Source organism: Stylophora pistillata, chromosome 3 (genome assembly GCF_964205215.1).
Source record: "Stylophora pistillata chromosome 3, jaStyPist1.2, whole genome shotgun sequence".
Classification (NCBI taxonomy): domain Eukaryota; kingdom Metazoa; phylum Cnidaria; class Anthozoa; order Scleractinia; family Pocilloporidae; genus Stylophora; species Stylophora pistillata.
Genome location: NC_142521.1, coordinates 36130613 through 36155964, shown reverse-complemented (window position 1 = coordinate 36155964; position 25352 = coordinate 36130613). Strand labels below are relative to the sequence as shown.

General features: G+C 38.6%; 1 protein-coding gene across 3 annotated transcripts in view; it reads right to left on the bottom strand.

Annotated features, from left to right (window-relative positions):
* Nucleotides 1-14473, bottom strand: part of LOC148735868 (NLR family CARD domain-containing protein 4-like) — a 15887-nt gene extending 1414 nt beyond the window's left edge. Inside the window, exons 1-7 of one of the 3 annotated variants that reach the window (XM_088752695.1) lie at nt 14394-14473; nt 13824-14120; nt 9549-10273; nt 8821-9003; nt 6804-6917; nt 5913-5975; nt 2050-5045 (exon numbers count right to left, since the gene is read on the bottom strand). In XM_088752695.1, coding sequence (XP_088608821.1) covers nt 2050-5045; nt 5913-5975; nt 6804-6917; nt 8821-9003; nt 9549-10260 — 4068 coding nt within the window. In that variant the 5' untranslated portion in view covers nt 10261-10273; nt 13824-14120; nt 14394-14473. The remainder of the gene's footprint in view (nt 1-2049; nt 5046-5912; nt 5976-6803; nt 6918-8820; nt 9004-9548; nt 10274-13823; nt 14121-14393) is intronic. The other 2 variants (XM_088752696.1, XM_088752697.1) reach the window with 2 other exon arrangements.
* Between the last annotated feature and the right edge of the window lie 10879 nt (nt 14474-25352).

Below are 25352 nucleotides of genomic sequence, written 5' to 3'. Positions count from 1 at the left end.
GAAAGTCTGCATTTCACACATTTTCACTTGTTTGGGAAGGTTGTAGTCGATATTGTCCGAAAATATGCCGACTAAGTGTGTTGTAGAAAGATGTAGCAACGTGCGAAATTTGCAAGAGAGTATCGCGCTTCATACATTCCTCATACAACACACTTAGTCGGCATATTTTAACTCTAGATGTTCATTTTTGATGATCTGGGGTTCTCGTTGTTATGTTTTTCTCAGCTTTACTAGAAGCATAGAGTTTTCCTTTCAATGTAACCTTACTATTCTGACAAAACTCCGTGTTTGAAGTAAATGCGAGACACCCAGTAAATAATAATGATAAAAAACAAAACAAAACAAATCAAAACCAAGTTCAAGGTTCACACTTGTGCTCCGCTCAACTAACGCCTCCTAACCTATCATTTCATCCCACACAAGTTAATTGTCTGCTTTTTTCTTTTTTTTTTTTAGATGAGAAGGACAATGCAGCATTTCCGTATTCCTCGAAGGAAATAATAACGCCCACTTTCCACAAGAAAGACAACACGAGCAGCGAATAATTATAAGGTAGGCAGATCTTTTGTTCTAGTGATGGTAGTAAGAGTTTCACATCAAAAAGTTGTTTACGTTCAGCGATGTCACAGAAACTTGGGAGGCAGCGTAAAGTGTACACAGAATCAACTCCACGGTGTGTGGTAAATTGAAGTTTAAAACTTATTTTGTTAGGATTTACGGGAGACCAAGCAGAAACAAACATACGATAGCAAGTTCAACAACTTCATTATCAACAATGTTGTTCTTTAATTTTTCTTCAAAAATGAGCTTATTCGACGCAGGAGACCGATAGGCCCTGATTTCTGACAGAGTTACAAAACATGAGCAGAGTAGCCAAAAGAGAAAAGAATCCAGCTGATAAATAAGAATAAGGAAACCATTGAAGAGCGAATAAATTATAACACAGTGCCAAGTTTGACTAATGGTCGCATGTCGCGGGTCGCGCCTTTTAATTGTTTTGCTTTTTAGTTGTTTATTGGCGGGGTTCTCAAATAAAAACCCAAATAAACACGCCCCAAAAAAACAAAATAGTGTCATCATGGAGACTTAGGAGACCAGGGGGCTCTACGAGAAACTGACAGAATTACTCAACACAGGAAAATAACCCAATGAAGAAAAGAATCCAACTGATAAATAAGTATAGGGAAACCATTTAAGTCCCAGTAAATTATAACACCGTGCCAGTTTCGTTTAGGATGACAATCATTACACCTTCAACTTTTGGTGAATTATTTCCTATCATTGGTACAAACCTTAAGACGTGAAGATATGACAATAGAATCAACGTGACTTTCACTTAAAAAAAAAACGAATTCGGATTTTAAAAAAGGAAAAATCCCTTTTGTTTGCTCATTTATATTTTTTGAGGTTCATTCTCCCTGATAGCAAAAGTGAATATATGCCGGAAAAGAATGTAGGGAACAACTTCATCGAATTCAAAGCATGTCTGGCTTGAACAGTCCTTTCTTGTTAAATAATCAAACCCAAATAAAGGCATCCCACAATAACAAAAGAAGCCGAACAATTTCAAAATTCAAAATTGAGCAGAGGAGTTTGGACAGAGAAAAATTCTCACAACTCATCTTTTTTTCTCTCTCAAGTAAGGCGTAACTACACAAGCAAAGCAAAGGTCAATCGAAAGAACTCCGAAGGTTTTTAGTTATTGTGTAATCAGGAAATGGCAAGTCATTTGGAAGTCCCTAAATTTAATCTTCGTCATTGTTTTCTTCAAATCATCTTTAAACAAGCTATGCATGAGCCATAAAAGTACTTAACGTGGGTTTGTTGCGGTCTCCGTCTACAACATTGGCTCCTAACGTCGCAAAATAGAAAAAGAACATTCTGAAAACAGTGACTGTTCCTGAAGACTGTATTCTTTCTCACGAAAAATAATCTGATTAATTGAGTTCAAAGCAAGTTATTGGAAATATTATCAAGTGCTCTGCTGAAGAGCATCTAAACAAAAATTAGATACATAACAACTGAGTGAAACAACAAAAAGGCACTTACAAGGTAATCGGTATGCAAATAAATGTTTCTCTCATTTAGTGCTGTATACAACTCTTCACATTCTGTCCTTGTCATCTGAACACCGTTAAGGCTCAGGCTCGCCAGCTTAGGAACACTGCTGAGATGTTGGACCAGATCCCTGACCCCGCGGCCAAGTGGATTGGAATCTAGATCAAGAGTTTTTAGCACTGGTACATACTTTAGTGCATGGGCCAGTGCTGATGCTTCATCTTCACCCATATTTGTATTGGTCAGGCCCAGGTGAGTCAGATTGGGTACATTGCTCAGGTTCTTGGCCAGTTCAATAATCCCGTGACCCAGGGCATTCTCGTTTATATACAGATTTTCTAACTTGTTTAAGTACTTTAATGAGGCAGCCAGTGCTGATGCTTCATCTTCACCCATATTTGTATTCCACAGGTACAGCCGAGTCAGATTGGGTGCATTGTTCAGGTTCTTGGCCAGTTCAATAATCCCGTGACCCAGGGCATTCTCGTTTATATACAGATTTTCTAACTTGTTTAAGTACTTTAATGAGGCAGCCAGTGCTGATGCTTCATCTTCACCCATATTTGTATTGCTCAGGACCAGCATAGTCAGATTGGGTACATTGTTCAGGCTCTTGGCCAGTTCAATAATCCCGTGACCAAGGGCATTGTCTTTTATATCCAGCCTTTCTAACTTGTTTAAGTACTTTAATGAGGCAGCCAGTGCCGCACATTCCTTTTCTCCCATTTGTACATTCCACAACACTAATTCCGTCAACTGTGGCACGTGATGAAGATTCTCAGCCAAATGACTCACACCACTGTGTAAAGGGATGTGGGACAGGTCGAGCTCACGCAAATTTGGAGAATGCTGCAGTGAGTCAAAGATAAAAGCAGCAAACTTTGCTGCTGAATTGATTTCGACAAATCTTAAACTGTGGAGATTGTCAGTAAAATTAATTCCGTTAATCGCACTCTCAATCAATTGATCAAAGGCTTCCTCCTCCTCCTCCCCTGATGTACTTATTCTAATTTCAATTTTTCGAGGAGCTGTTACTAAAGGCAACACGTTCTTCAACAGAACAGCATCCTCAACTCTTTCAACATCAATGTCAATCTTTCTCACCAGTGACAAACAGTGGTTCTCAGTCAAAGGCACATCAATGTTGTTGTTTTCGTTATTTACTAAATTATTCAGAGGTGGCTGAGAAGAGCAAACCGGCGCTAATATCAGTTCAGGAAGCGATTCAGAACGAAAATCCTCATATGTTATGTCATGTACATAGACAAAGTTTCTCCCCCCGAATTTTTTGAGGAAAGAGTTCCCAACGAGTAAATCCGCGTACTTTTGTACATCTTTACTTTCTCCAGAAGACGTTAAAACGACCGCGTTCAAGTCTAACATTATTGATAGAACATCATCGGGAAGATGTTTAATCAGCCCCCTCTCTAAAGAAAATAAATAGTTTGGGAAACTGCTGACAGATTTGAAGAAGTGTTCTACAGCAGCAGTAGACCTGTTTTTTCCCATAAGTATCACAACATGGTTAACACATGAGAGAAACGCAGAATACACGGCTGTTCTGTCTGAGGCTGGACACAAAAACAAACAATCGACACAGAGTCGAATAAACTCTTCTTGTTCGTCAGACAAATCTTCAGAAGGCGTCTTACTGAACTGGTAATTTGTGAGACCTTCTTTCTCTCCAACGTCATGTAGATGATCAAAAAGAATCCCGGCAGCTTTTAATGACAACTCACATGCGAATTTTAGCACTTCAGCCATCTTCCTTGATTTCTTAAACGTATCCATTCCTGACAGGCAGGTGACAGTTTCATTCTTCACCGTCAGTTCTTGAACAATGAACTGGGCGGCGAGAAACTCCTGGACAGACTTATGAAGAAAATAAACGGTCTTCTCACGATTCAAAGCGGAACGTTTGGAAACTTGGAAAAAACCGACATGTATTAGCTTCTGGAAGAGATCACCATGCGCACATTTGCTGAAGTTAAAATGAAGACGGTCCTCCAAAAGAGCATCATATGCAAGTTTTCCTATTTTGTAAAGTTCCTCTTGATATTCATCTGTGCTTTTACCTGTTGCGACGTTGTCTGCATCTTTTGTAGCCATGTGATCCAAGAGAGTCTGAATAAATCCTACGTAAATGTGCGCACGAGATGTGGGTAACTGATGCTTTTTCTCTTTCCAGAGAAGACACAACATCAACAACAAAAGCGGTATTTCTGCCATCTCTTCGAGGTTCTGCTTCTTCAGGTAGTTAAGTAGCCCTTTAACGTTCCCCTCATTAGGAAGAATCTTTCTTGCAAACTGTTTCTTTTGTTTCCTGCTATCGAACCCGTTCAGTTCAAACTGAGCATGACTTGGCATTCTAAGCTCATCCTCTTTCACTGGTCGCGTTGTGATCATTACACAACAGTCTCTCAGTTGACCGCCTCTCCAAATCTGGTGAACTGGAGATGACTTTCCACCGCTGTACTCGTCATATCCGTCCAAAATAAGCAGCACTTTCTCCTGGTTCTGACGAACATATTCATACAAGTTATTGACCGCCATCGGGTCATCAGCAGACAACAGTTCAGCGGTTTTCAACATGGCACAGAGGTCCGGAATATCACAAACATCTCGCAACTTGATTAACAGTAAAAGAGAAAACTTTCTGAGAATCTCCTTTCTGCCATCTGCCCAAACGACAGCTAGCTTCTGAGTGAAAGTAGACTTTCCTATTCCAGGTCTTCCATACACTAGAATTCGTCTCCGGATGGGATGATGTTCGTCACCTTCAAATACTTCACTGATGTCTCCCACCCTTTTTTTCGTCGTCCCGTCAGGTTTTCTGTGATCTTGTAATAACGTCAACTGTATGTAAATATCATTAATGTGTACCGTGTTGTCTGGGTCCCATGGTGTTATTTTCACTTGACACATGGTTTTGTAAAACGCCCTTAACTGATTCTGGCACCATTCCAAAAATTTCATTGCAGACGAGTCTGTCGACAAAAAAGAAATCGGCACATCGAAGGGAAAACTTACTTTGATAACGCCACTCTTTAATTCTTAGGGTAAACATTCACACCTTCACTCTCGATCTGCCCAATACGGTGTTTCTTACTTAGAGGGGTGGGGGGGAAGAGGTGGCTCCATTTGCAGCCTTTTCTCGGGTACGGTCTTTGATCCCCTCACAGAGTGGAGAAGCGCGGGCTCAGTTTACAAAAAGTCGCTAATAATCTAGGCTATGGTTGGTTCCGCTACACAAACATCTTACTAAAAAAAAAAAAATTAATGAATAAATGGGGTAAGTTTGTAAAGAAAACGTAGAGCTGCGTTGGTGGGGGTAACAAGGTAATCTGGTTTTAAAAACTGAGTTCATAATTTAAATTGGGCATCCCAAAGAGTTCAAAAGCAGACGTTTCGGGCTCTGACGAAGGGCTAACGCTGAAAACGTCAGCTTTTTAACTCTTCACGGTGGCCAGTTTACAATATCAACTCAGTTAAGAAAATATTGTTTTGTTCTGTGACATGTGAAATTACTTATTCCACAACTTTCTTTTAAGAAAAACATTTAGGAAAAGGTGTAATATAGTTTTTACTGTTGTTCGCCCTATTCCTACATACACTTATACTTCCTTTTCATTACATGTATTTTGTTATTTAACTTTGTTTTATAAATTTAGTTTGAGGGCCACTAGTTACTCAGTTGAAGCAGTCCCGTGTTACCCTCGCTAAATAAAGTTGATTGATTGATTGATTGAAATTTCAATGTAACTATGTCACACTTGGAATTCTTCAGTCTGAAAGTCAGAATCAGAATGCAGATTCTGAAGAAGTTATAAAATGAAGTCACAAGGGACAAATACCTTCAAGCTTTGAGCGCTTTATGCCCTGGACCAGTGACTCGCTTGATGACCTCCTTTTTCCACCTTAAAAACATAAGAAAAGTATTCAAGCAAGGGAGACAACGAGGCTGGTATTTGATCAATTTCAATCATTGCAAGCACCATTTGCAAGTATTATAAATCTAGTCGAAAAATCAGTGAATTACTGAAAGACTAAGAAAATTGTGAACACAAGAAATTTCACTGAAATGCCATTACGTTTCAAATAAAAAAGCGAATCAGGCGAAAGAAAGCTAAACCGCAAACAGCGACGCTAATTAGTTTAGTTTAAAGGAAGATATTATCCTCTTGTTATGAATCACTTTGCGGAATCGAACCCCAGACCTTCGGATTCTGCGCTGTAAAAGCTCTTCCACCGAGCAGGCGTGTAACTTTATGGTGAGTTTCACAGCAAGAAGAAAAAAAAGAAACAGTTTCTCGCCGGATCTGTTTATTCAAATACAAACCTGTTGTTTTGGGGGAAGAAGCATGTTGCTGATGAAAAAGCTGGGCACAAGAACAGAACAATTCTAAGGGAACTTCTTTACTCAATGCTGAGTGTTGTCCATCATTGAAATTTAAAGAAAACAAAGCCAAACAGACATATTTACATAGCTACATAGCGTTTGAGACAGAACATGTCACTACAAATACGCAGTTTAAACTGCCATAATTCCAATACTGAGTCTTAACCTCGATTGCAAAGGTCTTTCCTCAAATCAATGTCTCTTTTGAAGTTATGCAACTGCAGATCTATGTGAGGAATCCTCCCTACCTCTGCCTAAAAAAATTCAACATTTTCAAAATGTTGAATTTTAAAACTGCAGTCTATACTATAATTGGGCTCAAAAGACTGTTCATTTAAATATATACCTGGTGTTATTGCAGAAGAAGCATGTTGCTGATGGGAAGACTGGGCACTAGAACAGGATGGCTCCACCAGAACTTCTTTACTCACTGCTGAATGCTGTCTGTCAGTTGAAATATCTTCAACAACATAAACCCAAACAGACAGCAGTTAGACAACCTCATGGGGTTTTGCACAGAGCATGGCACTGTATGTAGTTTAAACCACCATAATTGGAACACTATGTCCTCACCTTATTTGCTAAGGGACCGGTCATAAAGTAGAGGAGAGGGTGGGCTATAAAAAATTGGGGGTGGGTCACTAGCTTTTAACACGTCAAAAAGGGTGGGTCAGGGGAGAAAATGCACTGCATTAGGGGTGAGTCGTGTTAAATAATTCCCATATCACCACAAACGTTAGTAGAATCTGCTTTTTAATAATATATCTAATTTTCCACCTTAAACCAACTTTATATAACAACAGGAATTCACATATATATTTTGTTTCCATTTATGTACAGTCTTAAATCTACAGAGTAGTCAAGAAAGGTTTTAAAGTACAAATCTCGAACACTAATTAGCTTTACTGGGTGTTCAGAAACCTTCACTTTATATATCATTTCAAACATCTTTTTGCACAACTTCTCCAATAAATCATCTTTTAGTAGTCATCTTCACCACTACCATCACCCTCAGAACCATCATCCTCCTCCTCATCCTTCTCATTATCATCATCACTATCATCATTATCATCATCACTATCATCATCATCATCACTACCATCATCATCTTCACCACTACCATCACCCTCAGAACCATCATCATCATCATCACTATCATCATCACTATCATCTATAGCACGCAATACAACTTGTGACACATTTGCCCTCATTGTTGCAATAGCATCCACTGTAAATTGAACTTTACTTATTAATAGTTTTAGCCAGCGACCATCTCTCTCTTTCAAGCTGTTAAGGTCTATCACACTACAATGATTAGAGGTTATCACATCACCATAAGATGACGAGTGATTGATTGCTGAGAACTCTCTCTCACAATGTTCCCCATGTAGCTATCCACATTACTAATTTTAGTTGTGGGGTGGGTCAATAGGTTTTTCTGTGCCACTCCAGGGGTGGGCCGTTCCAATTTTGTCAAATAACTCAGGGGTGGGCCACTGAAAACCAGTACTTTAAAAAAAAAATTTCATAGCCCACCTCCGCCCCTTTTACTTTATGACCGGTCCCTAAGCTATTTTCTCAAACGTATGTGGTTGGAAGATTTCTACAAATGCAGATCTACGAGAGGAATTTATGACATACGTGTGATCCTTCCTACCCCTGCCTAAAAATTAAACAGAGAAGCACCACCCAATAATTGGGTGGTGCTTCTCTGAGAGTCTCGACGGACATACTGAAACTTTGTTGACAACGACGGTGGCTCAAGTGATTTACTTACAATACTGTCTTTAAGACTTTACCGTCGTTTTCTTAGCGATGATCATCTGGTTTTATCAACTGAGTTGACGATGTAAATTAGCCACCGTATAGAGTTCCTAAATCCTACGTTCTGAGTGTATGCGATCGCACAGATGAATGTGGGTTGGATGTGGCTAATATAATGAGGTTGGGGTGGGGTGGGAAAGTTTCTAGTTGTCTAATGGGGGTCAGAGGCCTTCTCTTCCTGAGCGGAAATTCTTTCAAAAAGTTTGAAGCATCTCACTGTCAATCTTGAGCAGATTCAAAACCTGTAGATAGTTTAGAGCTCCTCTATAGCTTTTGCTAACTGAGTACAATATCCATAAACAAAGCAAGCGAAAATTGCTGACAAACATGTAACATTTCTGATTCAAGAGCTGTTCTTACTGATCAGTGCATGGTCATAGGTCATTAATCATGTTTTTAATTCAGTTTGGGTGAAGGCTTTAGTAATTCGGTTCCAGCACATTTATTGAAAACAAAACTAAACCGCATACAAGACCAGCTAGTGACTGCATGCAAATATACTGTAAAGCTAAAACAAAAGGTAAAGCTGATCTGTTTACCTCTGTAATGTTGCCAATCTTCAAAGATACTGCAGTCATTAAGAATGCTGAACACAAGAGAAGCTGCTGTTACACTTGCACATGTTTTCCACTTTTCCTCTGCTTCAGTTCCATCTGCATACCCTGAAATACCCTTGATGACAACCCACTCCATTTTCAGATCATGTGCTGCACTATAAACTCCTAAAACATGAAATATCAAGCTTTCATAAACAAAACAACAAATTTGCTCCAACATCTATTGATTGTAACCTCTCCTTTTGTTACCTTTGTTATCAAAGGTTGGTAAGGGACTTAAGACACAATCTGGAAAGTCTCCTTGTATACTAGCTATAAAGTTAGTTCCTCTTGAGTGAGCTTCTCCCAGTTCCCATACCATTGGGGCACTAAAACTGCATTCTTACTTCCTCTACCTGTATCAGTATCAGTAACAGTAGCCATCTACACGGCCTGGGTATAGAGCCACACATTAGAGAGTACACTGTCCCACCCAAGACTACGACACAATGACTTTATAGTGAGGACTTTCCCCCAGACCTCTTGATCTGAAGTCCAGCATGCTAACAATCAAGCCCGAGTATCTCTAGTCACTAGCAGGAACACTTACCTACCATGAAAGCTATTATTATAAAAGTCTAAATTCTATCTCCCAGTATACAAGTCTATCTGTATCTCTTAGAACAGACTTTTCTGTTACCCCGGTTCCCTATAGGATAAAGATGCCTTACCCTCTCCTTCTGTTTCAATTGCAATTGCTTCAGGAAAGGACTCCACAAGTTCATTTTGTCGCCACTCAGCTTGTACAATCTCAGGGCCACTTAAAACCTCACCACAGTGGACTTCAACTTTTCTTTCTTTCGGATTTTCTAGGGGTGCATTCCAACCATAACCTGCACATTTGATGAGTTCAGCAATGTCTCTGCTGACAGGAGTTGTGACCCCACAAAATTTCTTGCCAACCTTTGTAACCTTCTGATGGGAATAGGTTGTGAGCTTTTCTGATAGAACCACATCCCCCAGCTTTGTTGTTTCCTGATTCATACCACTACAGTGGCCCACAGAAAACACAGCTTTTGGTCTCAGCTGAGTGACAGCATTTTTTACAACAGTCAAAGAACCACCCGGAGCTTTAGAACCCTCTGGGCATCTCATCAAAGCAACTTTCAGTTTAACATCTTGATCTTTACCAATGCTGCCAAAGTATACATGACCAAGCCCTTTGCAATAGCTTCTGAATGGATCAACAATGTAATAGTAGCAACTTAAGAACTCACAGTCCTGCACTGTTAACAACAGAATGTCAATTGGGAGTTCAACATCTTTCCAAAGTTTAAAATTCTGGGTTAGTTCATTTCTCTCCGGAAGACTTATATTGATCTTTGGTGGGTCACCACAAATGTTTGTTAAAGTACTCTCTTCAGTTCTTGCAGTTTCTGACATGGTCAATCAACTTCTGGAAAAAAAAGAAATAAAGAATAACATCCTGCCTATTTAATCAATGTTAAATTAATGCACCTGTAGAAGTTCATTCATTTAAAGTCACTTGAAGGATAACAAAAGAAAATCTATGGCTCCTACGGGTCAAATCTACACAACACAAAATGGGAAGAAACAGAACCAGCACCAAATTCCTACTTTTTGATGATGCTTCCAGTTCCCTTTTGTACAGAAAAATGTGTGAAGAACTGAAGCTCTTAACAATTAAGAGAGAGATGCTCTTAAACTCTTAAACACAGAAAGTGGATTGTCAATAGGTTTATTTCTGTCAGAATATGATGTGTTGAGCTGAGGGAGGGTGCAACTCAAAAACAGGATGCACCAAGTAATGAGTGATGACTTATAGAAGACACTTGCCAAGATAAAGAAGAAAGATCACATGACCAAAGTTGAAGACCCTATCGACTGGATGAGCAATGCAGTGTAATGTAAGTGAAGAGCTGTAATGGCAAGATGTGTGTGTGGATAGCTAGATCCACGGGAATTGAACAAATGTGTAAAAGTACCAAAACTTTGTTTTCAAACTATAATCATTTTGATAATTTCACATCAAGACTCGGAAAGTGACAGGTTCCAGCAAGAGAAACTTGATGAAGACTCAAGTAATCTAACAATGTAACATGTGTCATTTTGCAAACTAGTGTGGTTGAAATTACCTTCTGGAATATTCAGTGCACAGAACTCACTCAAAAGCATTTTGATGAAATCATCAAAGGACTGGAGGGAGTGGCTCCAAAAGCTGACAACTTGTAAAAAAGCCTGTTGGCTCTCATGAAGAGGGTTTAAGAAATAATGACAGAAAAAAAAAATTGCCAAAAGCAAATTAAATGAAATGAAAAAGAAAAGCAAACAAGGACAAATTCATCTTTAAGAAGCAGAACCTCAATACTGCAGACACATCCTGACTTGTGAAGGTACCCTTACTGGCTACCAGATCTTGCCAAAGTCAAGTTGCCATTAAGTCACCTAAGTGGCTTTACAGAGTTGAACAATGACTCAAACAGAGAGAAGATACACACAGATAGAGAATGACTGCCTTGTATCAGTGTTTGGCTACAGAAGAATTTACCTCTATGGGTTTCTCCTCCATACATAAGAAAAGATTACTGCCATTACAGAAAATAGGCATAATTAAGAGATAATCTTGGCCAGAAACATTTTATAGAGCACCCACTCCAGAAGTATCACTTCAGTCTCATTTACAAGAATAGAACTCAGACGTTCATCAGTGATTCCCTGTCTAGATCTCAAACAAAAAATAGGGAGAAGTATGATAATTATGAAGTCTTCTTGTCCAAAAAAGAAGAAATGCTCATGGGAGAGACTGTAGTTAGAGATTCAAATAGTTTTCATTATGTATGACAATGAAAGCAATACTTCAGAGAGTAACCAGAGCAAATGTTTAGGATGCTGATCACATGACCTTATCAGATATAAAAACCAATGGATTGGCTAGGGCTAAGATACAATTACCTCCTAATGTTCACAATTTTTAACCTTAAACAGAGATGAAGTACCCGCTGTCCAAGATGGAATAAAATACCAGGGAACCAAACCTCTGTGCTCAGAGATTCAATAAAAGATTCCCTCTACTAATTTGAATGAAGAAGGATAAGTTAGACAGGCAACAGTCACGCTATCCTAGCCACTGATTCACAAAGACATCAAAAATACCCAGTCAGCACCTTTTCAGGATGCCTAGAAACTAAACCAATAATTACAACAACCTTAAAAGACCATACAAAGTCAACCTACCCAAAAGAAGATGGCAAATAGTCAGCATTTAATTCTTCAAGGGAAAGAAAGATTTAATAGGAATATTATAGACAGTATGAACAAATATTGTCATGTGGAAAAAAGTGACCAATTAACCGCTGCTGAGACAACAATCCTGCAAATAAGGATGACATTTACTGAGCAAGGAATTCCAAACAAACTGATTTCAGAATATGGACCCCAATACACCATTATGAAATTCAAACAATTTGCAGCAAGCTGAACTTTCATGATCATAAAAAACCCTGCACCACTTTGAAGTAATGGTATAACAGAGGTTGCAATAAGGTAAGTAAAAAAGATTGTAAAGATGAGCCAACACCGATTGATCAGTATTTTGGAAACAAGGAATAGTCCTAATTAAGTGAGTTAGCTTCATCAAATGAAAAGCTAAAACCCAAAACAACAAGAACACTTCTGCTTGTTAAGCCTGTGCTACTACTAGAACAACAAGTGATTCTGATCTCAAGCATTATTAGAGCTTCAATAGAGAGGAAGCAGCAGGTCAAATGATAAAGAATACGACGAGGCGCTATCGTGCACTGGGCTTATCTCGCTGCATGAGCGGTGTGAGAATATTGCCAACAAGCTCTTTTCTAATGTTCTTGTACCAAATCACAAGCTGCATAAGCTCCTGCTGCCCAGGAATGTATCTAGGATGGACTTAAGGAAAAAGCGCGCTTTTAATTTACCTGTGGTCCATATGAACTGGTTTTAATATTTTAAAAGTATGTTACCATTTTTATATATTTCTTAATTTGTTAATGAATATGTAATTCAACCTTGGGTTGCAATGTTTTTCAAATAAACTATCTATCTATCTATCTATCTATCTATCTATCTATCCAATGATATGATCGTAAGGACAAGCTGCTGTTGCCTCTCTTCTGCTGGATTACAGTTGTTAATCTCAACCAACTTCAAGCTAGGTGAAAGGAAGCCAATTGTGCATGCATCATCAAAAGAGAAATTAGCAAGTCATATAAAATCAAGGCAGATGAGGATGAGTACTGAAGAAATCAGGAGCACATTTGCAAAACAACAGAACTGCAAATGCCTCACGAGTGATTTTAGAGTCCATGTTGAAGATCCCAATGAAACCAGCAAAGCAGTTGAATAGCAGCTAGCTGAAGCCCACCAGTAATAAAGCAGAGCCTTAGCTAGTGAAGAATGTGGCAAAGTCAACAGGACAGGAACAAAATCTGACACAAAGAAAGTGATGGGCAATAACTTCTACAAAGTTGGCAACAAAAATGCCTGCCAACTCCTAGATACATCACTTTGTGATGTCTAAATAGAACTTTCAATATCATTTTTTTTTAGTAATTAATTTTGGATTTGTTTTTAAATGTAAATAATTGTCTTTGCACCAAGTTGTGTCATTGTTTACCTTATTATACATGTACTAGTCATGTGAATACTTATTTCTAGAACTGTAGCATGTAATCATATGGAATGTTCTACACTCATCTGTTCCTTGTCAGACAGGTGTGCGTGTATATTACTCCTACATATACTGCCTAAGAGGAGCTCAAATCAAGTAGTTGTGTTATCATTTGATGAGGTGCCAATAAAGCTGTGTTTTGGGCTGTGAGCATTGTACTACTACATATTGTTAATGACTACATGTTAAAACATATTGGGAATGAGTTACAGGCAGAGTTGATTGGGTCGACTCTTTCATTACATGTACAAGTCATGCAGATTGATGTCGATAGATTAACACTCACCTTTCAAGTTGCTTCTCCTGTGAGATGATAACAGCAGTTGTAATTAACTCCCAGGTACTTGTTTTTTCTGAATTGAATCAATAAAACCATCCACCAGATGAACCACTACCCAGTAGATTGTGTGGCTGATTGTGTTCACACAAATCTACTGGGTATAGTGATTAATCTGGTGGACAGCAATGAAATTCAACTAGCTGTGGGAAAAGTAACTGTTTCGTCTGTACACCTAGGTGTCATAAAGCCTGTAGCTGTTGGATTATGGTACTCAAATGGAACTCAGAAGATTCTGGAACTTAGCTGTAAGGAGGCAAAACACATACATGTATGGATCAACATATCAATCTGAAGTGACTACAGTACACTGATAACTGCATGCACACAATTGAAAAAAAAAATGGTTTCAAGCCCTTCATCTGACAGGAGTGTTAAGTGTACTTGAATTTTAGATGCAAAATCAAAAATAGGCTTTATGTCGCAAACTAGAAATGGTGAGCAAGACAAGAACTCCACAGCCAATAGAAAACATAACTTTAAAAAATCAACATGGTGATGAGGATGTTCAAAACTTACTTAGTATTCACAGCAATGTCTATACAGGATTGTCTCACAGTCTGGGTGTTTTTCAATGGATCTCTGTTTATAAAAGTTAATTACAACAAAAAATGATTGCCATCAGATGTGTATACAATTCAAATCCACCCACCTACATACACTGTATAACTATGAAATATAAATAAATGAAATAATTCTATAAAGATAAAATGGACAAATACAGTATAAAGGAACAGGTTCAAGTATGCAACCAACAAAGTCACAGTGTGACTTATAATTCTTTTTTGTTTTTTGGTAATTACCATCTCCCTCAATCATGTTTTCAATAACAATATTTGATTAATTATCTAACTGTTAATGACTAGGTTTTGACTAAATAATGGTTAGTTCACAAAGCTTTAGATTAATTACAAGAAGTAAAATATTTTTCAACAATCACATGTTTACATGCATAATTACTAAAATATAATTATAATAAACAACAAATTGTGGGAGATCCATTTTGAAAAACAGAATTCCCCAGGCACACCATTTTGTTGGCTGTTATAACATCATGCTGGTTTACAGCAAAGTGTCAGGGTCTTAAAAACTTTTCTGCATTCCAAGTAAAGAGAACACTTTTTTAATCACTGAGATTTAAAGGCAACCAAATTATTGCTTCATATGGCAACTCAATCACAATTGTTTAATTGACACTTGGCACCTAAGTAAAAATGAATTCTACACCCTAGCTGAGTTAACAATGAAATAAAAACAGAACTAGGTGAGCATTTCAAAGTAGCTCAGATTAGTAACAAGAAGCTTGTAGGGATTGGAAAGGACACTGTTCTTTGCTATAATCTGAAGTCCACATGTAAAATTTAAATTTATTCCAGGGGTAAGTTAAAATAGAACAAACATCTCACAGCCGTTAGAGGGTGACAGACATTAAATGATTCAATTAAAAATTAATGCTCTCTTCCATTTCATGTAGAGTAAAGTGAAGAGGAGACATTTTAACAAATACTGGGCAAAGCAAAGCTGTTTGAAGTGAAGCCATTGCTCAGTTCAGAGTTAAAGAGAAACCTGGACCTACAATATGTAGAAGACTCAATGACCATTTTAAGATTCAACTGAGTGCTCTACAGTGTCAGAGCAACTATATTTAAAAAAGCAACTACAGCAGTTAAAGGTAAAAATTAGAATAATTTTATAGCACTTTTAATTAATTTCCAACAATATCAAAATTAACTTGAAGAAAAAGACGATTTATTCGTAAACCGCTGGGATATAAGAAGCTGGGCAAAGTCATGATCGCAAATGCATGTCACATTGAAAAATCCTCTAAAAGCATTCACGATATTCCAGAATTATCTTGGCTTTAGCCCTTCAGTTCACTGGAATAAAGTCTAATTCTCCAGGCCGAGATGTTTTCTTTCAATGTGGCAATTTAAGTTTTAATATTTGTAAACTGTTGTTGATGACCATATCCAAATACATTTAAATTGATGTCTTGAATGCACGCAGTTATACCGATGAAATCGAAAGTCATCTATTTTTCGAGAAATAGTCTCAAGTAAATGAAATAAAACAAATAGACAACCAAATAGCAATGAGATACTGGGAAAACAAAGAATTCATAGGTGCAGTTCCCTATAAATAACCAGGAACATGATGAGATAGGCAACTTTCACTTTCATGATCAAGCAATGCAAAGGTTGCTAATCTAAAATGAGCATATTTATTATACAACTGTTGTAAATGCCAATCTCAAAAACTCACCTAAGCAGCCATAAAACTGTGCCATATTATTCGCACATACATGAGTATGAAACCTTGGACATCCAGTAAAACAATCTAATAAATGCATGCTCGCTTAGGTTAGCAGACAACAACCTTACCTCTGTAACTTTCCTCTCTAAATTATAGACGACTGTAGATGTTGGTGTTTAATGAAACTGAGCTACAGCTGCTGTACAACTTCGACTTGGTGAGATGTACTTTACATAAAGAACTGTTTTACAACTGCAGAGCTGAGATGAAAGAAGGAAACACAAGGATTCTTTAGCTGAAACTTTACTCCACTGAACTTTTGATTTCACAAGGAAACTGCGCAGCTAGTGCATTCCACCCAAGCAAGTCAGTCACGTGATAAGATAATCTTTCGCGCAAGACGGAAGTGTTGAATGTTCTAAAAATATGTCTCATTGTTACTTGTGGTAGTAACAGTTTTGCCGAAAATTCCATAGATGGCCCTTTAAGTCATAAAAAGAGAGAGAAATATTCAGCGAAATACTGGAGTTTAAGCATTCCGTGACTCTCTGAGGACATGTTGAATATGCGTACCAAGGCACGGCCATAATAGCCAATTTCCGAATTACCCTTGGCCTCATTTTCAAAACGAGTCCTGGTGCTCATCCTTTCATATGATTAAGTATTCATTCACATGCAAATTAAACTCATTTTCACAAGAATGGCAGAGCACCAGGCCTCGTCCTGAAAAAGAGGCCAAGGGTAATTCGGAAATGGGCTATTGTCTAGACATAACTACCTCTAAGCTCTTTAGTTAGGAAAGTAGTGTAATTTTGAACAACATTTTCCATTTCGGACAAGAGATAGAGTTTATCTCCGTCATCTGTTGCAGTATCTCAGAAAACCAATCAGTCATTCCACAAAACATGCGCTAACGTCTACATCACATTGGATAAAGCACATCAAGTTGGGCGAAGTGAATGCAAGAGAACGGGAATCAGGCGATACACCCTTTTGTCTGAACATAATTATGTCTGGTTAAAATTAAAGGGAAGCAAGAAAGAAAATACTGTAGCCCTTTGATAGTAATTTAATACAACAAGAAGCCGTCTGCGATTTACTATGAAAGTTTGTTTGTTTGTTTGTTCTTTTTAATTTTTTTTTCTTTTTAATACAAAATGGAGAGGTCAACTTATTAGATAGATAGATAGTTTAGATAGTTTAGTTTATTAGAATATCGAACATGGCAGTCCGTAGACTGAATTGCGTTACAAATACTTAGAACTAGGAATAAATACAATTGAAATTATAATAAAACCACAAATGCGAAAAACTCTCTATATATGAATATGTACAAACTAGTCTAAAAAAAATTTTTTTGTACACATACTTGGAATAAAAGTGTTCTTAAAACGATTTGTATGTGTACGGGGCATGGCGTAAGCCCTGAACTGTCTTAGATTATATCTGTCTTCTCTCTTAGGAGGTAAGACAGGCACGAGTTTGTGATCCGGGCATGACGTGATATACTCGAAAAGCTTGCTACGCAGAGCCACGCGTCTCGCGTGCAAGGTTACTAAGTCGAACCTGCCCAAACATTCGAAATATGACGCATAAGGACAAATGATGGAGAGCACTCCCTTTTGCACTCGTTCAATGTCGTCACTAAGATACTGTGGGAGCGCGTGATGGAAAACTGGCGCACAGTACTCTAAAACAGATCCTATCACGGTGCAATAAAAAGTTTTATTACACGACTCGGGCAGTCAGAGGGCCAATAACTAAAAACCAACCAATCAAAATGCTCTATTGCCGGTCCAATATTCTCTAAGTATTGGACCGGGCACTGTCCCGAATGGTCCCGAATGATACCACACTTGTGTCCCTTTGAACTTCAGTCGTGTAATAAATCTCTTATTAACCAAGCTTGCTCGGGACCGTACTGGAAGAATATCGGCCCTCGGTCTTTTTTGTACGGACCTCGCTGCGCTCGGTCCGTACTGTCAAGACCTCGGGGTGATATTCTCCCAGTACAGCCCTCGCGCTTGGTTAATAAGATATATATAATGTCGCTCAGTGGAATGTTTGCGCGCTTCAGAAGAACAGTAAAATAAAGGCGCTTGTTCGCTTTCTTAATGCACTCTGAAATATGTTCGTTACATTTTAAATCTGAGCTAATAGTGACTCCTAGGATTTTTACACTGTTTGATACTGATAGCTCCTTGCCATTAATCACAACTGGAGGAAAATTGTGAATGTTCCTTTTAAAGTCAATGCGCGTCTCCTTGCATTTATCCGCGTTCAGTTCCATCCTATTTTCGATCGACCACGCCTCAACAGCGGAAACTGCGCTTTGTACATCACTGGTCAAACCTCGCGGTATCGTTTGGGCGATAGTTGTGTCGTCTACATACTTCCAAGTGAGCGCGTCGACCTCAGGATCGTTGATCATTAATAAGAACAACCAGGGACCAAGCTTGGTCCCCTGTGGTACCCCGGCGGGGACTGAGCCCCGCTCTGACCTGCAGTCTGATGACAACCTGACACGTTGTTTCCTGTCTGACAGAAAATCCAGCACCCAGACGCGAACCCACCGTGGCATGTGCAAGGCTTTGATCTTTCTGACCAGCAAATTGTGATCAATAAGATCAAAAGCCTTACGAGAGTCGAAAAATACCACTCTAACAGCTGCGCCTGTGGCATCAGTGGCTTGTGACCAGTTATGTACCATGGAATTTATTGTTTCGCACTTTTGTACCATGGAAATTATTGTTTCGCACTTTTCAAACTTTTAGTTTGAAACAGCACAGAGTTCCTACCTCTTAAAGAAACACTAGTTTGGGGCTTGTAGTCAGATTTTTGTTGTTGTTGTTTACAGGTAAATGGGTCTATAACAAAGGGGAGGTTATAAGTAGGGGGGGCTTATCAGCCGCTATTTACACGCGGTAGGACATGTGCAGGATATTGATGATCACGCTCCGATTTAACGAGCAAACATTCGAGGCAATCATCCACATTGGAGTTATTAATCAATTCAAAAGAAAACTCTTGTCTCAGGTTCATTTCCATTGAAAATTTTGCTGATCTTTAACAAATAAACATTTGGTAAAATTACTAAAAACAGCAAAATAAGGTCACAGCAATAAAACGAAAATCAATCATGCATTTCTGCGACAAAGCAGCATCTGATCTCCCCAGCTTCGCTCTGCTTTTTCCTTCTGGAAGAATCAGGCCTCTTTAATAAAACGGCAAGTCAGGTGGCCGTTCTTTAATTGGGAACGTTAGTGCAGTTCTGTTCACATGTGCGATCTTCAGTAACGATTTCGCCATTTCACCATTAATTAATTGATGAAATAGTCTTGACCTTGACATGTACACGGGTGTTATCAACATACAAAAGAAAACACCCACTCTTGATTTTTATTTTCTCCTTGTTAGTGAGGCACAGGTTTACCAAACTCTTCTGATTTAACGATAAAGTAGTGTTGACCTACCTGTGGATGATTTTGCCGGTCACACGGGTGTTATCAACATACAAAAGAAAACACCCACTCTTGATTTTTATTTTCTCCTTGTTAGTGAGGCACAGGTTTTCCAAAATCTTCTGATTTAACGATGAAGTAGTGTTGACCTACCTGTGGATGATTTTGCCGGTCACACGGGTGTTATCAACATACAAAAGAAAACACCCACTCTTGATTTTTATTTTCTCCTTGTTAGTGAGGCACAGGTTTACCAAACTCTTCTGATTTAACGATGAAGTAGTGTTGACCTACCTGTGGATGATTTTGCCGGTCACACGGGTGTTATCAACATACAAAAGAAAACACCCACTCTTGAATTTTATTTTCTCCTTGTTAGTGAGGCACAGGTTTACCAAACTCTTCTGATTTAACGATGAAGTAGTGTTGACCTACCTGTGGATGATTTTGCCGGTCACACGGGTGTTGTCAACTTACAAAAGAAAACACTCACTCTTTAATTTTATTTTCTTCCTGTTAGTGAGGCACAGGTTTACCAAACTCTTCTGATTTAACGATGGAGTAGTGTTGACCTACCTGTGGATGACGAGTGTTATCAACATACAAAAGAAAACACCCACTTTAGAATTTTATTTTCTCCCTGTTAGTGAGGCACAGGTTTACCAAAGTCTTCTGATCTAACAATGGAGTAGTGTTGACCTACCTGTGGATGACGAGTGTTATAAACATACAAAAGAAAACACCCACTTTAGAATTTTATTTTCTCCCTGTTAGTGAGGCACAGGTTTACCAAACTCTTCTGATCTAACAATGGAGTAGTGTTGACCTACCTGTGGATGACGAGTGTTATCAACACACAAAAGAAAACACCCACTTTTGAATTTTATTCTCTCCCTGTTAGAGAGGCACAGGCTTACTAATCTCTTCTGATCTAACTTGAACGTTTGTAAATCTGCGGGTTCCAATGGAAAACCTAACCAACTCATCACAAATCGTCTAAACTCATGGAGATGTTCTCTTACATGTAACTCCACCAAAACCAGACTAAAAAGATTTATTTCCACTTTTAGTAATTTAATTAGTAATTTGGTATATCTGTTTAGTTCATCTATATTTTGACTACGCTTTAAAGTTAGTTGTATCCTATTAACAAAAACTGAACTGATTGACTAGTTCACCTTGACAACACTGAGGACTTTATAATTTGCTTCATCCTTGGCGAGAAGGGTTTTAAAAATTGGTTCGCGGAATATCAAGGTCTTGACTAAATTTTAATACTTCGAGAAGCAAGCACATCAAAGCATTTCGTGAATATACAGGAAAAAAAAGCTAGAGGGTGTGGCCACCTTTTCCCTCGTCTCCTCAGACTCGCTGAGTTATGATCTCTAAACCAGCCCCTTGTTTAATCAAACAGGTTTTCAAGGAACGATGAATGGAAAATGCAGGCCACACCCAAAAAGTAGCTGAAAGCATTTTGCGTTTCTTCCCCTGGCTTCGTAGCCATGAAACTACCTCCGTCCACCTTTTAGAAATGAGGAATTCATGAAAACATCAACACGTACAGAAGTCAGGTCAACAGTTAAGGTTTCTCTGCCGAGGAGAGAAAAGTGCAAGGTCTTGTTGAAAAGGATCCCGAGCTCACTCCTAAGCACAACCTCAACGATGGGCTGAACTAGTTACTGGTGGAGGAAAAGCTTATTGTGTCAGGTCTCCATTTAACCTCATCTCTCTTGAGAGAGCAACACCTAACTTGTCCAAATTTCTAAGAATTTTTCAGATAGAAAAAAAAATGTTTTGACGACAATTTTAGAGGTATTAGCTTAATCCCTGGAATTTTCTTTAAAGTGGCGGCCTAACTCTTGAGTTGTTCGGCGTTCCCAATCCTGTCCCATGTTTTTCAATTTTAAATTACTTTTACACTTTTTTGTCTAAAGTACACACTTTCAATTTGACTTCAAAGTATTTCCTCAAAGGTCCTTTAAGTTGAAGTTAATTTTCCATCCTTTGATGACCCACTCTATTTGCAGGTCTGGCTGACCTAGTTGGACTTTACGTGAAGGCCATTAACACCCTCCTGGAGTGATTCCCAATGTCCAGTCAGCCTATGACATATTTATAGCTGATAACAACACACGCAGCCATGCATGTCTTGATGTTCATACGCGGATGCATGTTCACATCGGTAACATCTGTAGTGTAGCGTTTGCGGCGACCACAAATCTAGATTCTCAAGTTTAAATGGGGCGTCGCTCCAAGACGCGGTCAATAATGCGTTTGTGGACTATTTTACAGATCGAGATAACAAACCAAAGTTGACCGTTTGTACGAGTCTTTACTCTTGAAAGGCAATCGACCACGCACCACAATGATCGATGAAAATCACAATCAATCTCACAATCAATCAGTCTCTGGATCGTAAGCTGAAACAACAATACAACGAAGTTCTGTCAATCTATGAAATTTCGTGGAATACATAATCAAAGAAGCGCGTATGAAAAGCTGTGCCCCAACGCCAATAACGAGATTCAAATGACAAAGAACAATACAAATAGAATAGTACAAAAGTTTCGAAACAAAATACAAGAATTTTGGTGGCTGGTTAACAGCCCATTGTTCTTATCTAAATTGTGGACGTTCACTTGCATTTGGTACAATTTTGGCCTTTAAATCTTAAATCAATTGAGAATACGGCAATACAACGGAATATCTCTTCGTGCATTGTCGCCCAACACTGAAAAAACTAGACCAGATATGAACAAAGTTGCAAGGGTACTGATATAACGGTTCTGCTTGTGCCAAAAGTTAAGAAAACGAAAGGGTGAAAGTTTACCAAGACTGCTCAAAAAATTACGAAGAACTGATTAAAGGGAGGCTAAACTCGCCTTTTTTATGCGCGTAGTGACGCTGAAAGGTCTGATTACAAAACCAATAGAGATACAGAAAAACAGATATACATCGTGTTGGGGGGTTAGCAACTCCCTTGACTTTTAACGGGAAGTACCAAGACTCTGGACTCTTCTCTTTTTATTGTTTCCTACTACAACGCTTCAGGTCTTTTCTTCTCCTACAACTACTTTTTAGCGAGGAGTGCCCACGTATTAAATACAAAAATCGCAGACATGTCTGGGTTAGCTGGCCGTGGGAGTTTCAATAGTGTATCCGTTGTTTTGCAAAGGGGGAAATTGGGTGGCTCGCTCCGAAGTACTTGGCGAGCACCAAGGAACCAATCAAACGCCAATGATCGAGTTGCGCACGATAATCGCGCGCACAAACAGGATTTTCGGTGTGGGTAAAACTCAGGGTCAGTTTTACCAACCCAAACATGACCACCTATGAAACTAATTATTCTCAACCATAACAAGCGATTAAAATGTCTAGCACGGTAAGAAGGAAATCCGCGAACTGAGCCAAGCTCGAGCATACACTAAAAATAAAAGATCAAAAGTATAAATCTAGCAAAACAACACGTAGGCGCAAAAGGCAAGGCATAACAAAACACAAGGCTTAACTGGAAAATTCTCAAAATAACATCTTCTAATTTTATCTCACAACAATTGTAATTAGTAAGTATCTAAGATCATGCGGAAATTAGTGAACTAATCAAAAAATCAATTTAAAAATGAGCCTTCTGGCTAGTAGCCTTAACATGTAGCAAGGCATTTCGTAGACTCTAAAGCACTAAGCAGATCAGAAACTGTACTTGACCAAGCAATTGGTCAGTTAGAGGCTGAAACAATCGGAATATCCTCCATTACAACCGAGAGGTACCCGAACAAACCGGTTGTAAGGAGGTATTACTTAAATATGCCTCATTCAGCGCTTTAGAATAAAAAGAATTCAGACGAACTTTGTCAAAATACGTCCATTGTTTTCCCAGCATCAGTTTGTGTGAATGTATGAGAGTTTCGATATTCCTGAGATAGAATTCTAACAAAACCAACTCTAATTACTCCACTGATATTTTCGTATCTTTGTGATACATTTAAAAAGCTGCTGAGTAAAAGGTCCGAAATCGAACGCGGTGAAAATTTTAAGTTGTGCACAGGCATTTTCAGGCAAGAGAATAACATTGGTTATTTTTTCCTAGCGTCTCAAAACTTTCCTTAAGTTTTGCTAACGCCTGTTGTTACACAATTTCTGATGACCAGTATATTTGAGCATATTTTGCACCAGATGGAGGCTGCAGCTTGTTCATTTCATGGAAGGACCTAACTTGGATTAGTAAGCGATGAATATATATAAATATTTGTACATAAAAACCTTGAATGCCTAAAAATAACAGTTATAGCGCTTCCCAGCTTTCTTTGATTGACTTAGTCAGGAAAAATCTTTAATAATTCCAATTTTTTATGACCAAGTTAACTATAGAAACAGCCAAGACTGTTCAGTTACAGTTTGTGAACACACACGTAAAACATGGCTAGGTTAGGGCTAGGGTTAGGCTGTCTTACCTGAACTTTTTCTTGTAAATAGATGGAAATGCTGCAGGAAAAACAGGAGGAGGAAAAAAGACTCCGTGAATAGATGGAATCTGAAGCAGCGAGTCCAACGACAAGCGATGGAGAACATGGTAAAGGCGAGAATGACGCAAGCTGAAAAACAAAGACGAAATTTCATTCAAGAAAGCCAAATATACAACTAACGACTTGCACTAATGTAGAAATCAAATAGAGGCATGGAGAAGACAGTGGAGAGCTTGAGACAACAGCTGGTACTCAATCAGAGCCGACAACAGTAAGTTGAAAAGCCAGGATTCGTTGATAGAGCGCTGCACATAATACCAGTCTTGGGTGGGGTCGCTAGCACCCTATCGAAGAGTAGCGTCATGTAAGGCCTCTCAAGTTATCCCTTATCAAGAATACTCCTTCGATTTATCTATGGTTGCATAATATCCGTTTCCGGTTTGACGTAATTGGTGACAAATTAACCACCTTAAAAATATGGAATCTCTTGTATGTCAATTAACATTTCGTTGATTTTAAAGATAAACTGAAAATTGTGTGTTGTTTATGATAACGATTGCACTGTAAAATAAGTTGAAAGTCACCTAAAATAAAATAATTTGAAAAGACACTAATCGGGTCTTCTGATTATTTCTAGCAAGTGTACACAAATTCCCCTTTTGGGCGAATTGAGCTCCAAAACTAATAAGCCATTGTAAACCCTATGTACGAGGGTGTGACAACAACTTTGAATATCACGCTTGCTTTAGTGGCGCTCGAGCGAAGAGAAAAGACGGACAAAGGTAGAGAAGACAGAGGCTGCTTACAATCTTTTGATTTTCTCTCTCCTCTCTCTCTCTCTCTCTCTTACTCCTTTTTCTTTTCCTTTTTTTGCTTGTTTCTTCGCCTCAAAACTGGACAGTCTTAGCGCCACAGTGGTACAGAGGAATGGATCCTAATGCCAAGAGTCAGTGTTTCTTGCTGCCTGCTGATCGAATATTTCAGCGTAGGACAATTAAAGGGAGGACGGGCGGCTTGTGGGAAGAGATACCAAAAGGTTGTTTATAGGCAAAACACAAAGCAAAAACCGAACAACAACAAAGCATCAGTAACAACATTTAAAAGGTGGGTTGGTGGAGCGCAAAAGGCGTTATTATTCTACAATTCAGGCCGTCAAATTCAGCTATAAATTATAGGGAAACGAGGCAAAATAAAACCACGAAAACTCACCGGCTTTTACTCGTACCATAGGGGTACCCGTGTCGAAGTATATTCTCTTGAATTCAAAATCCAGGTACAAATATTATTAGCGCGAAATGTGT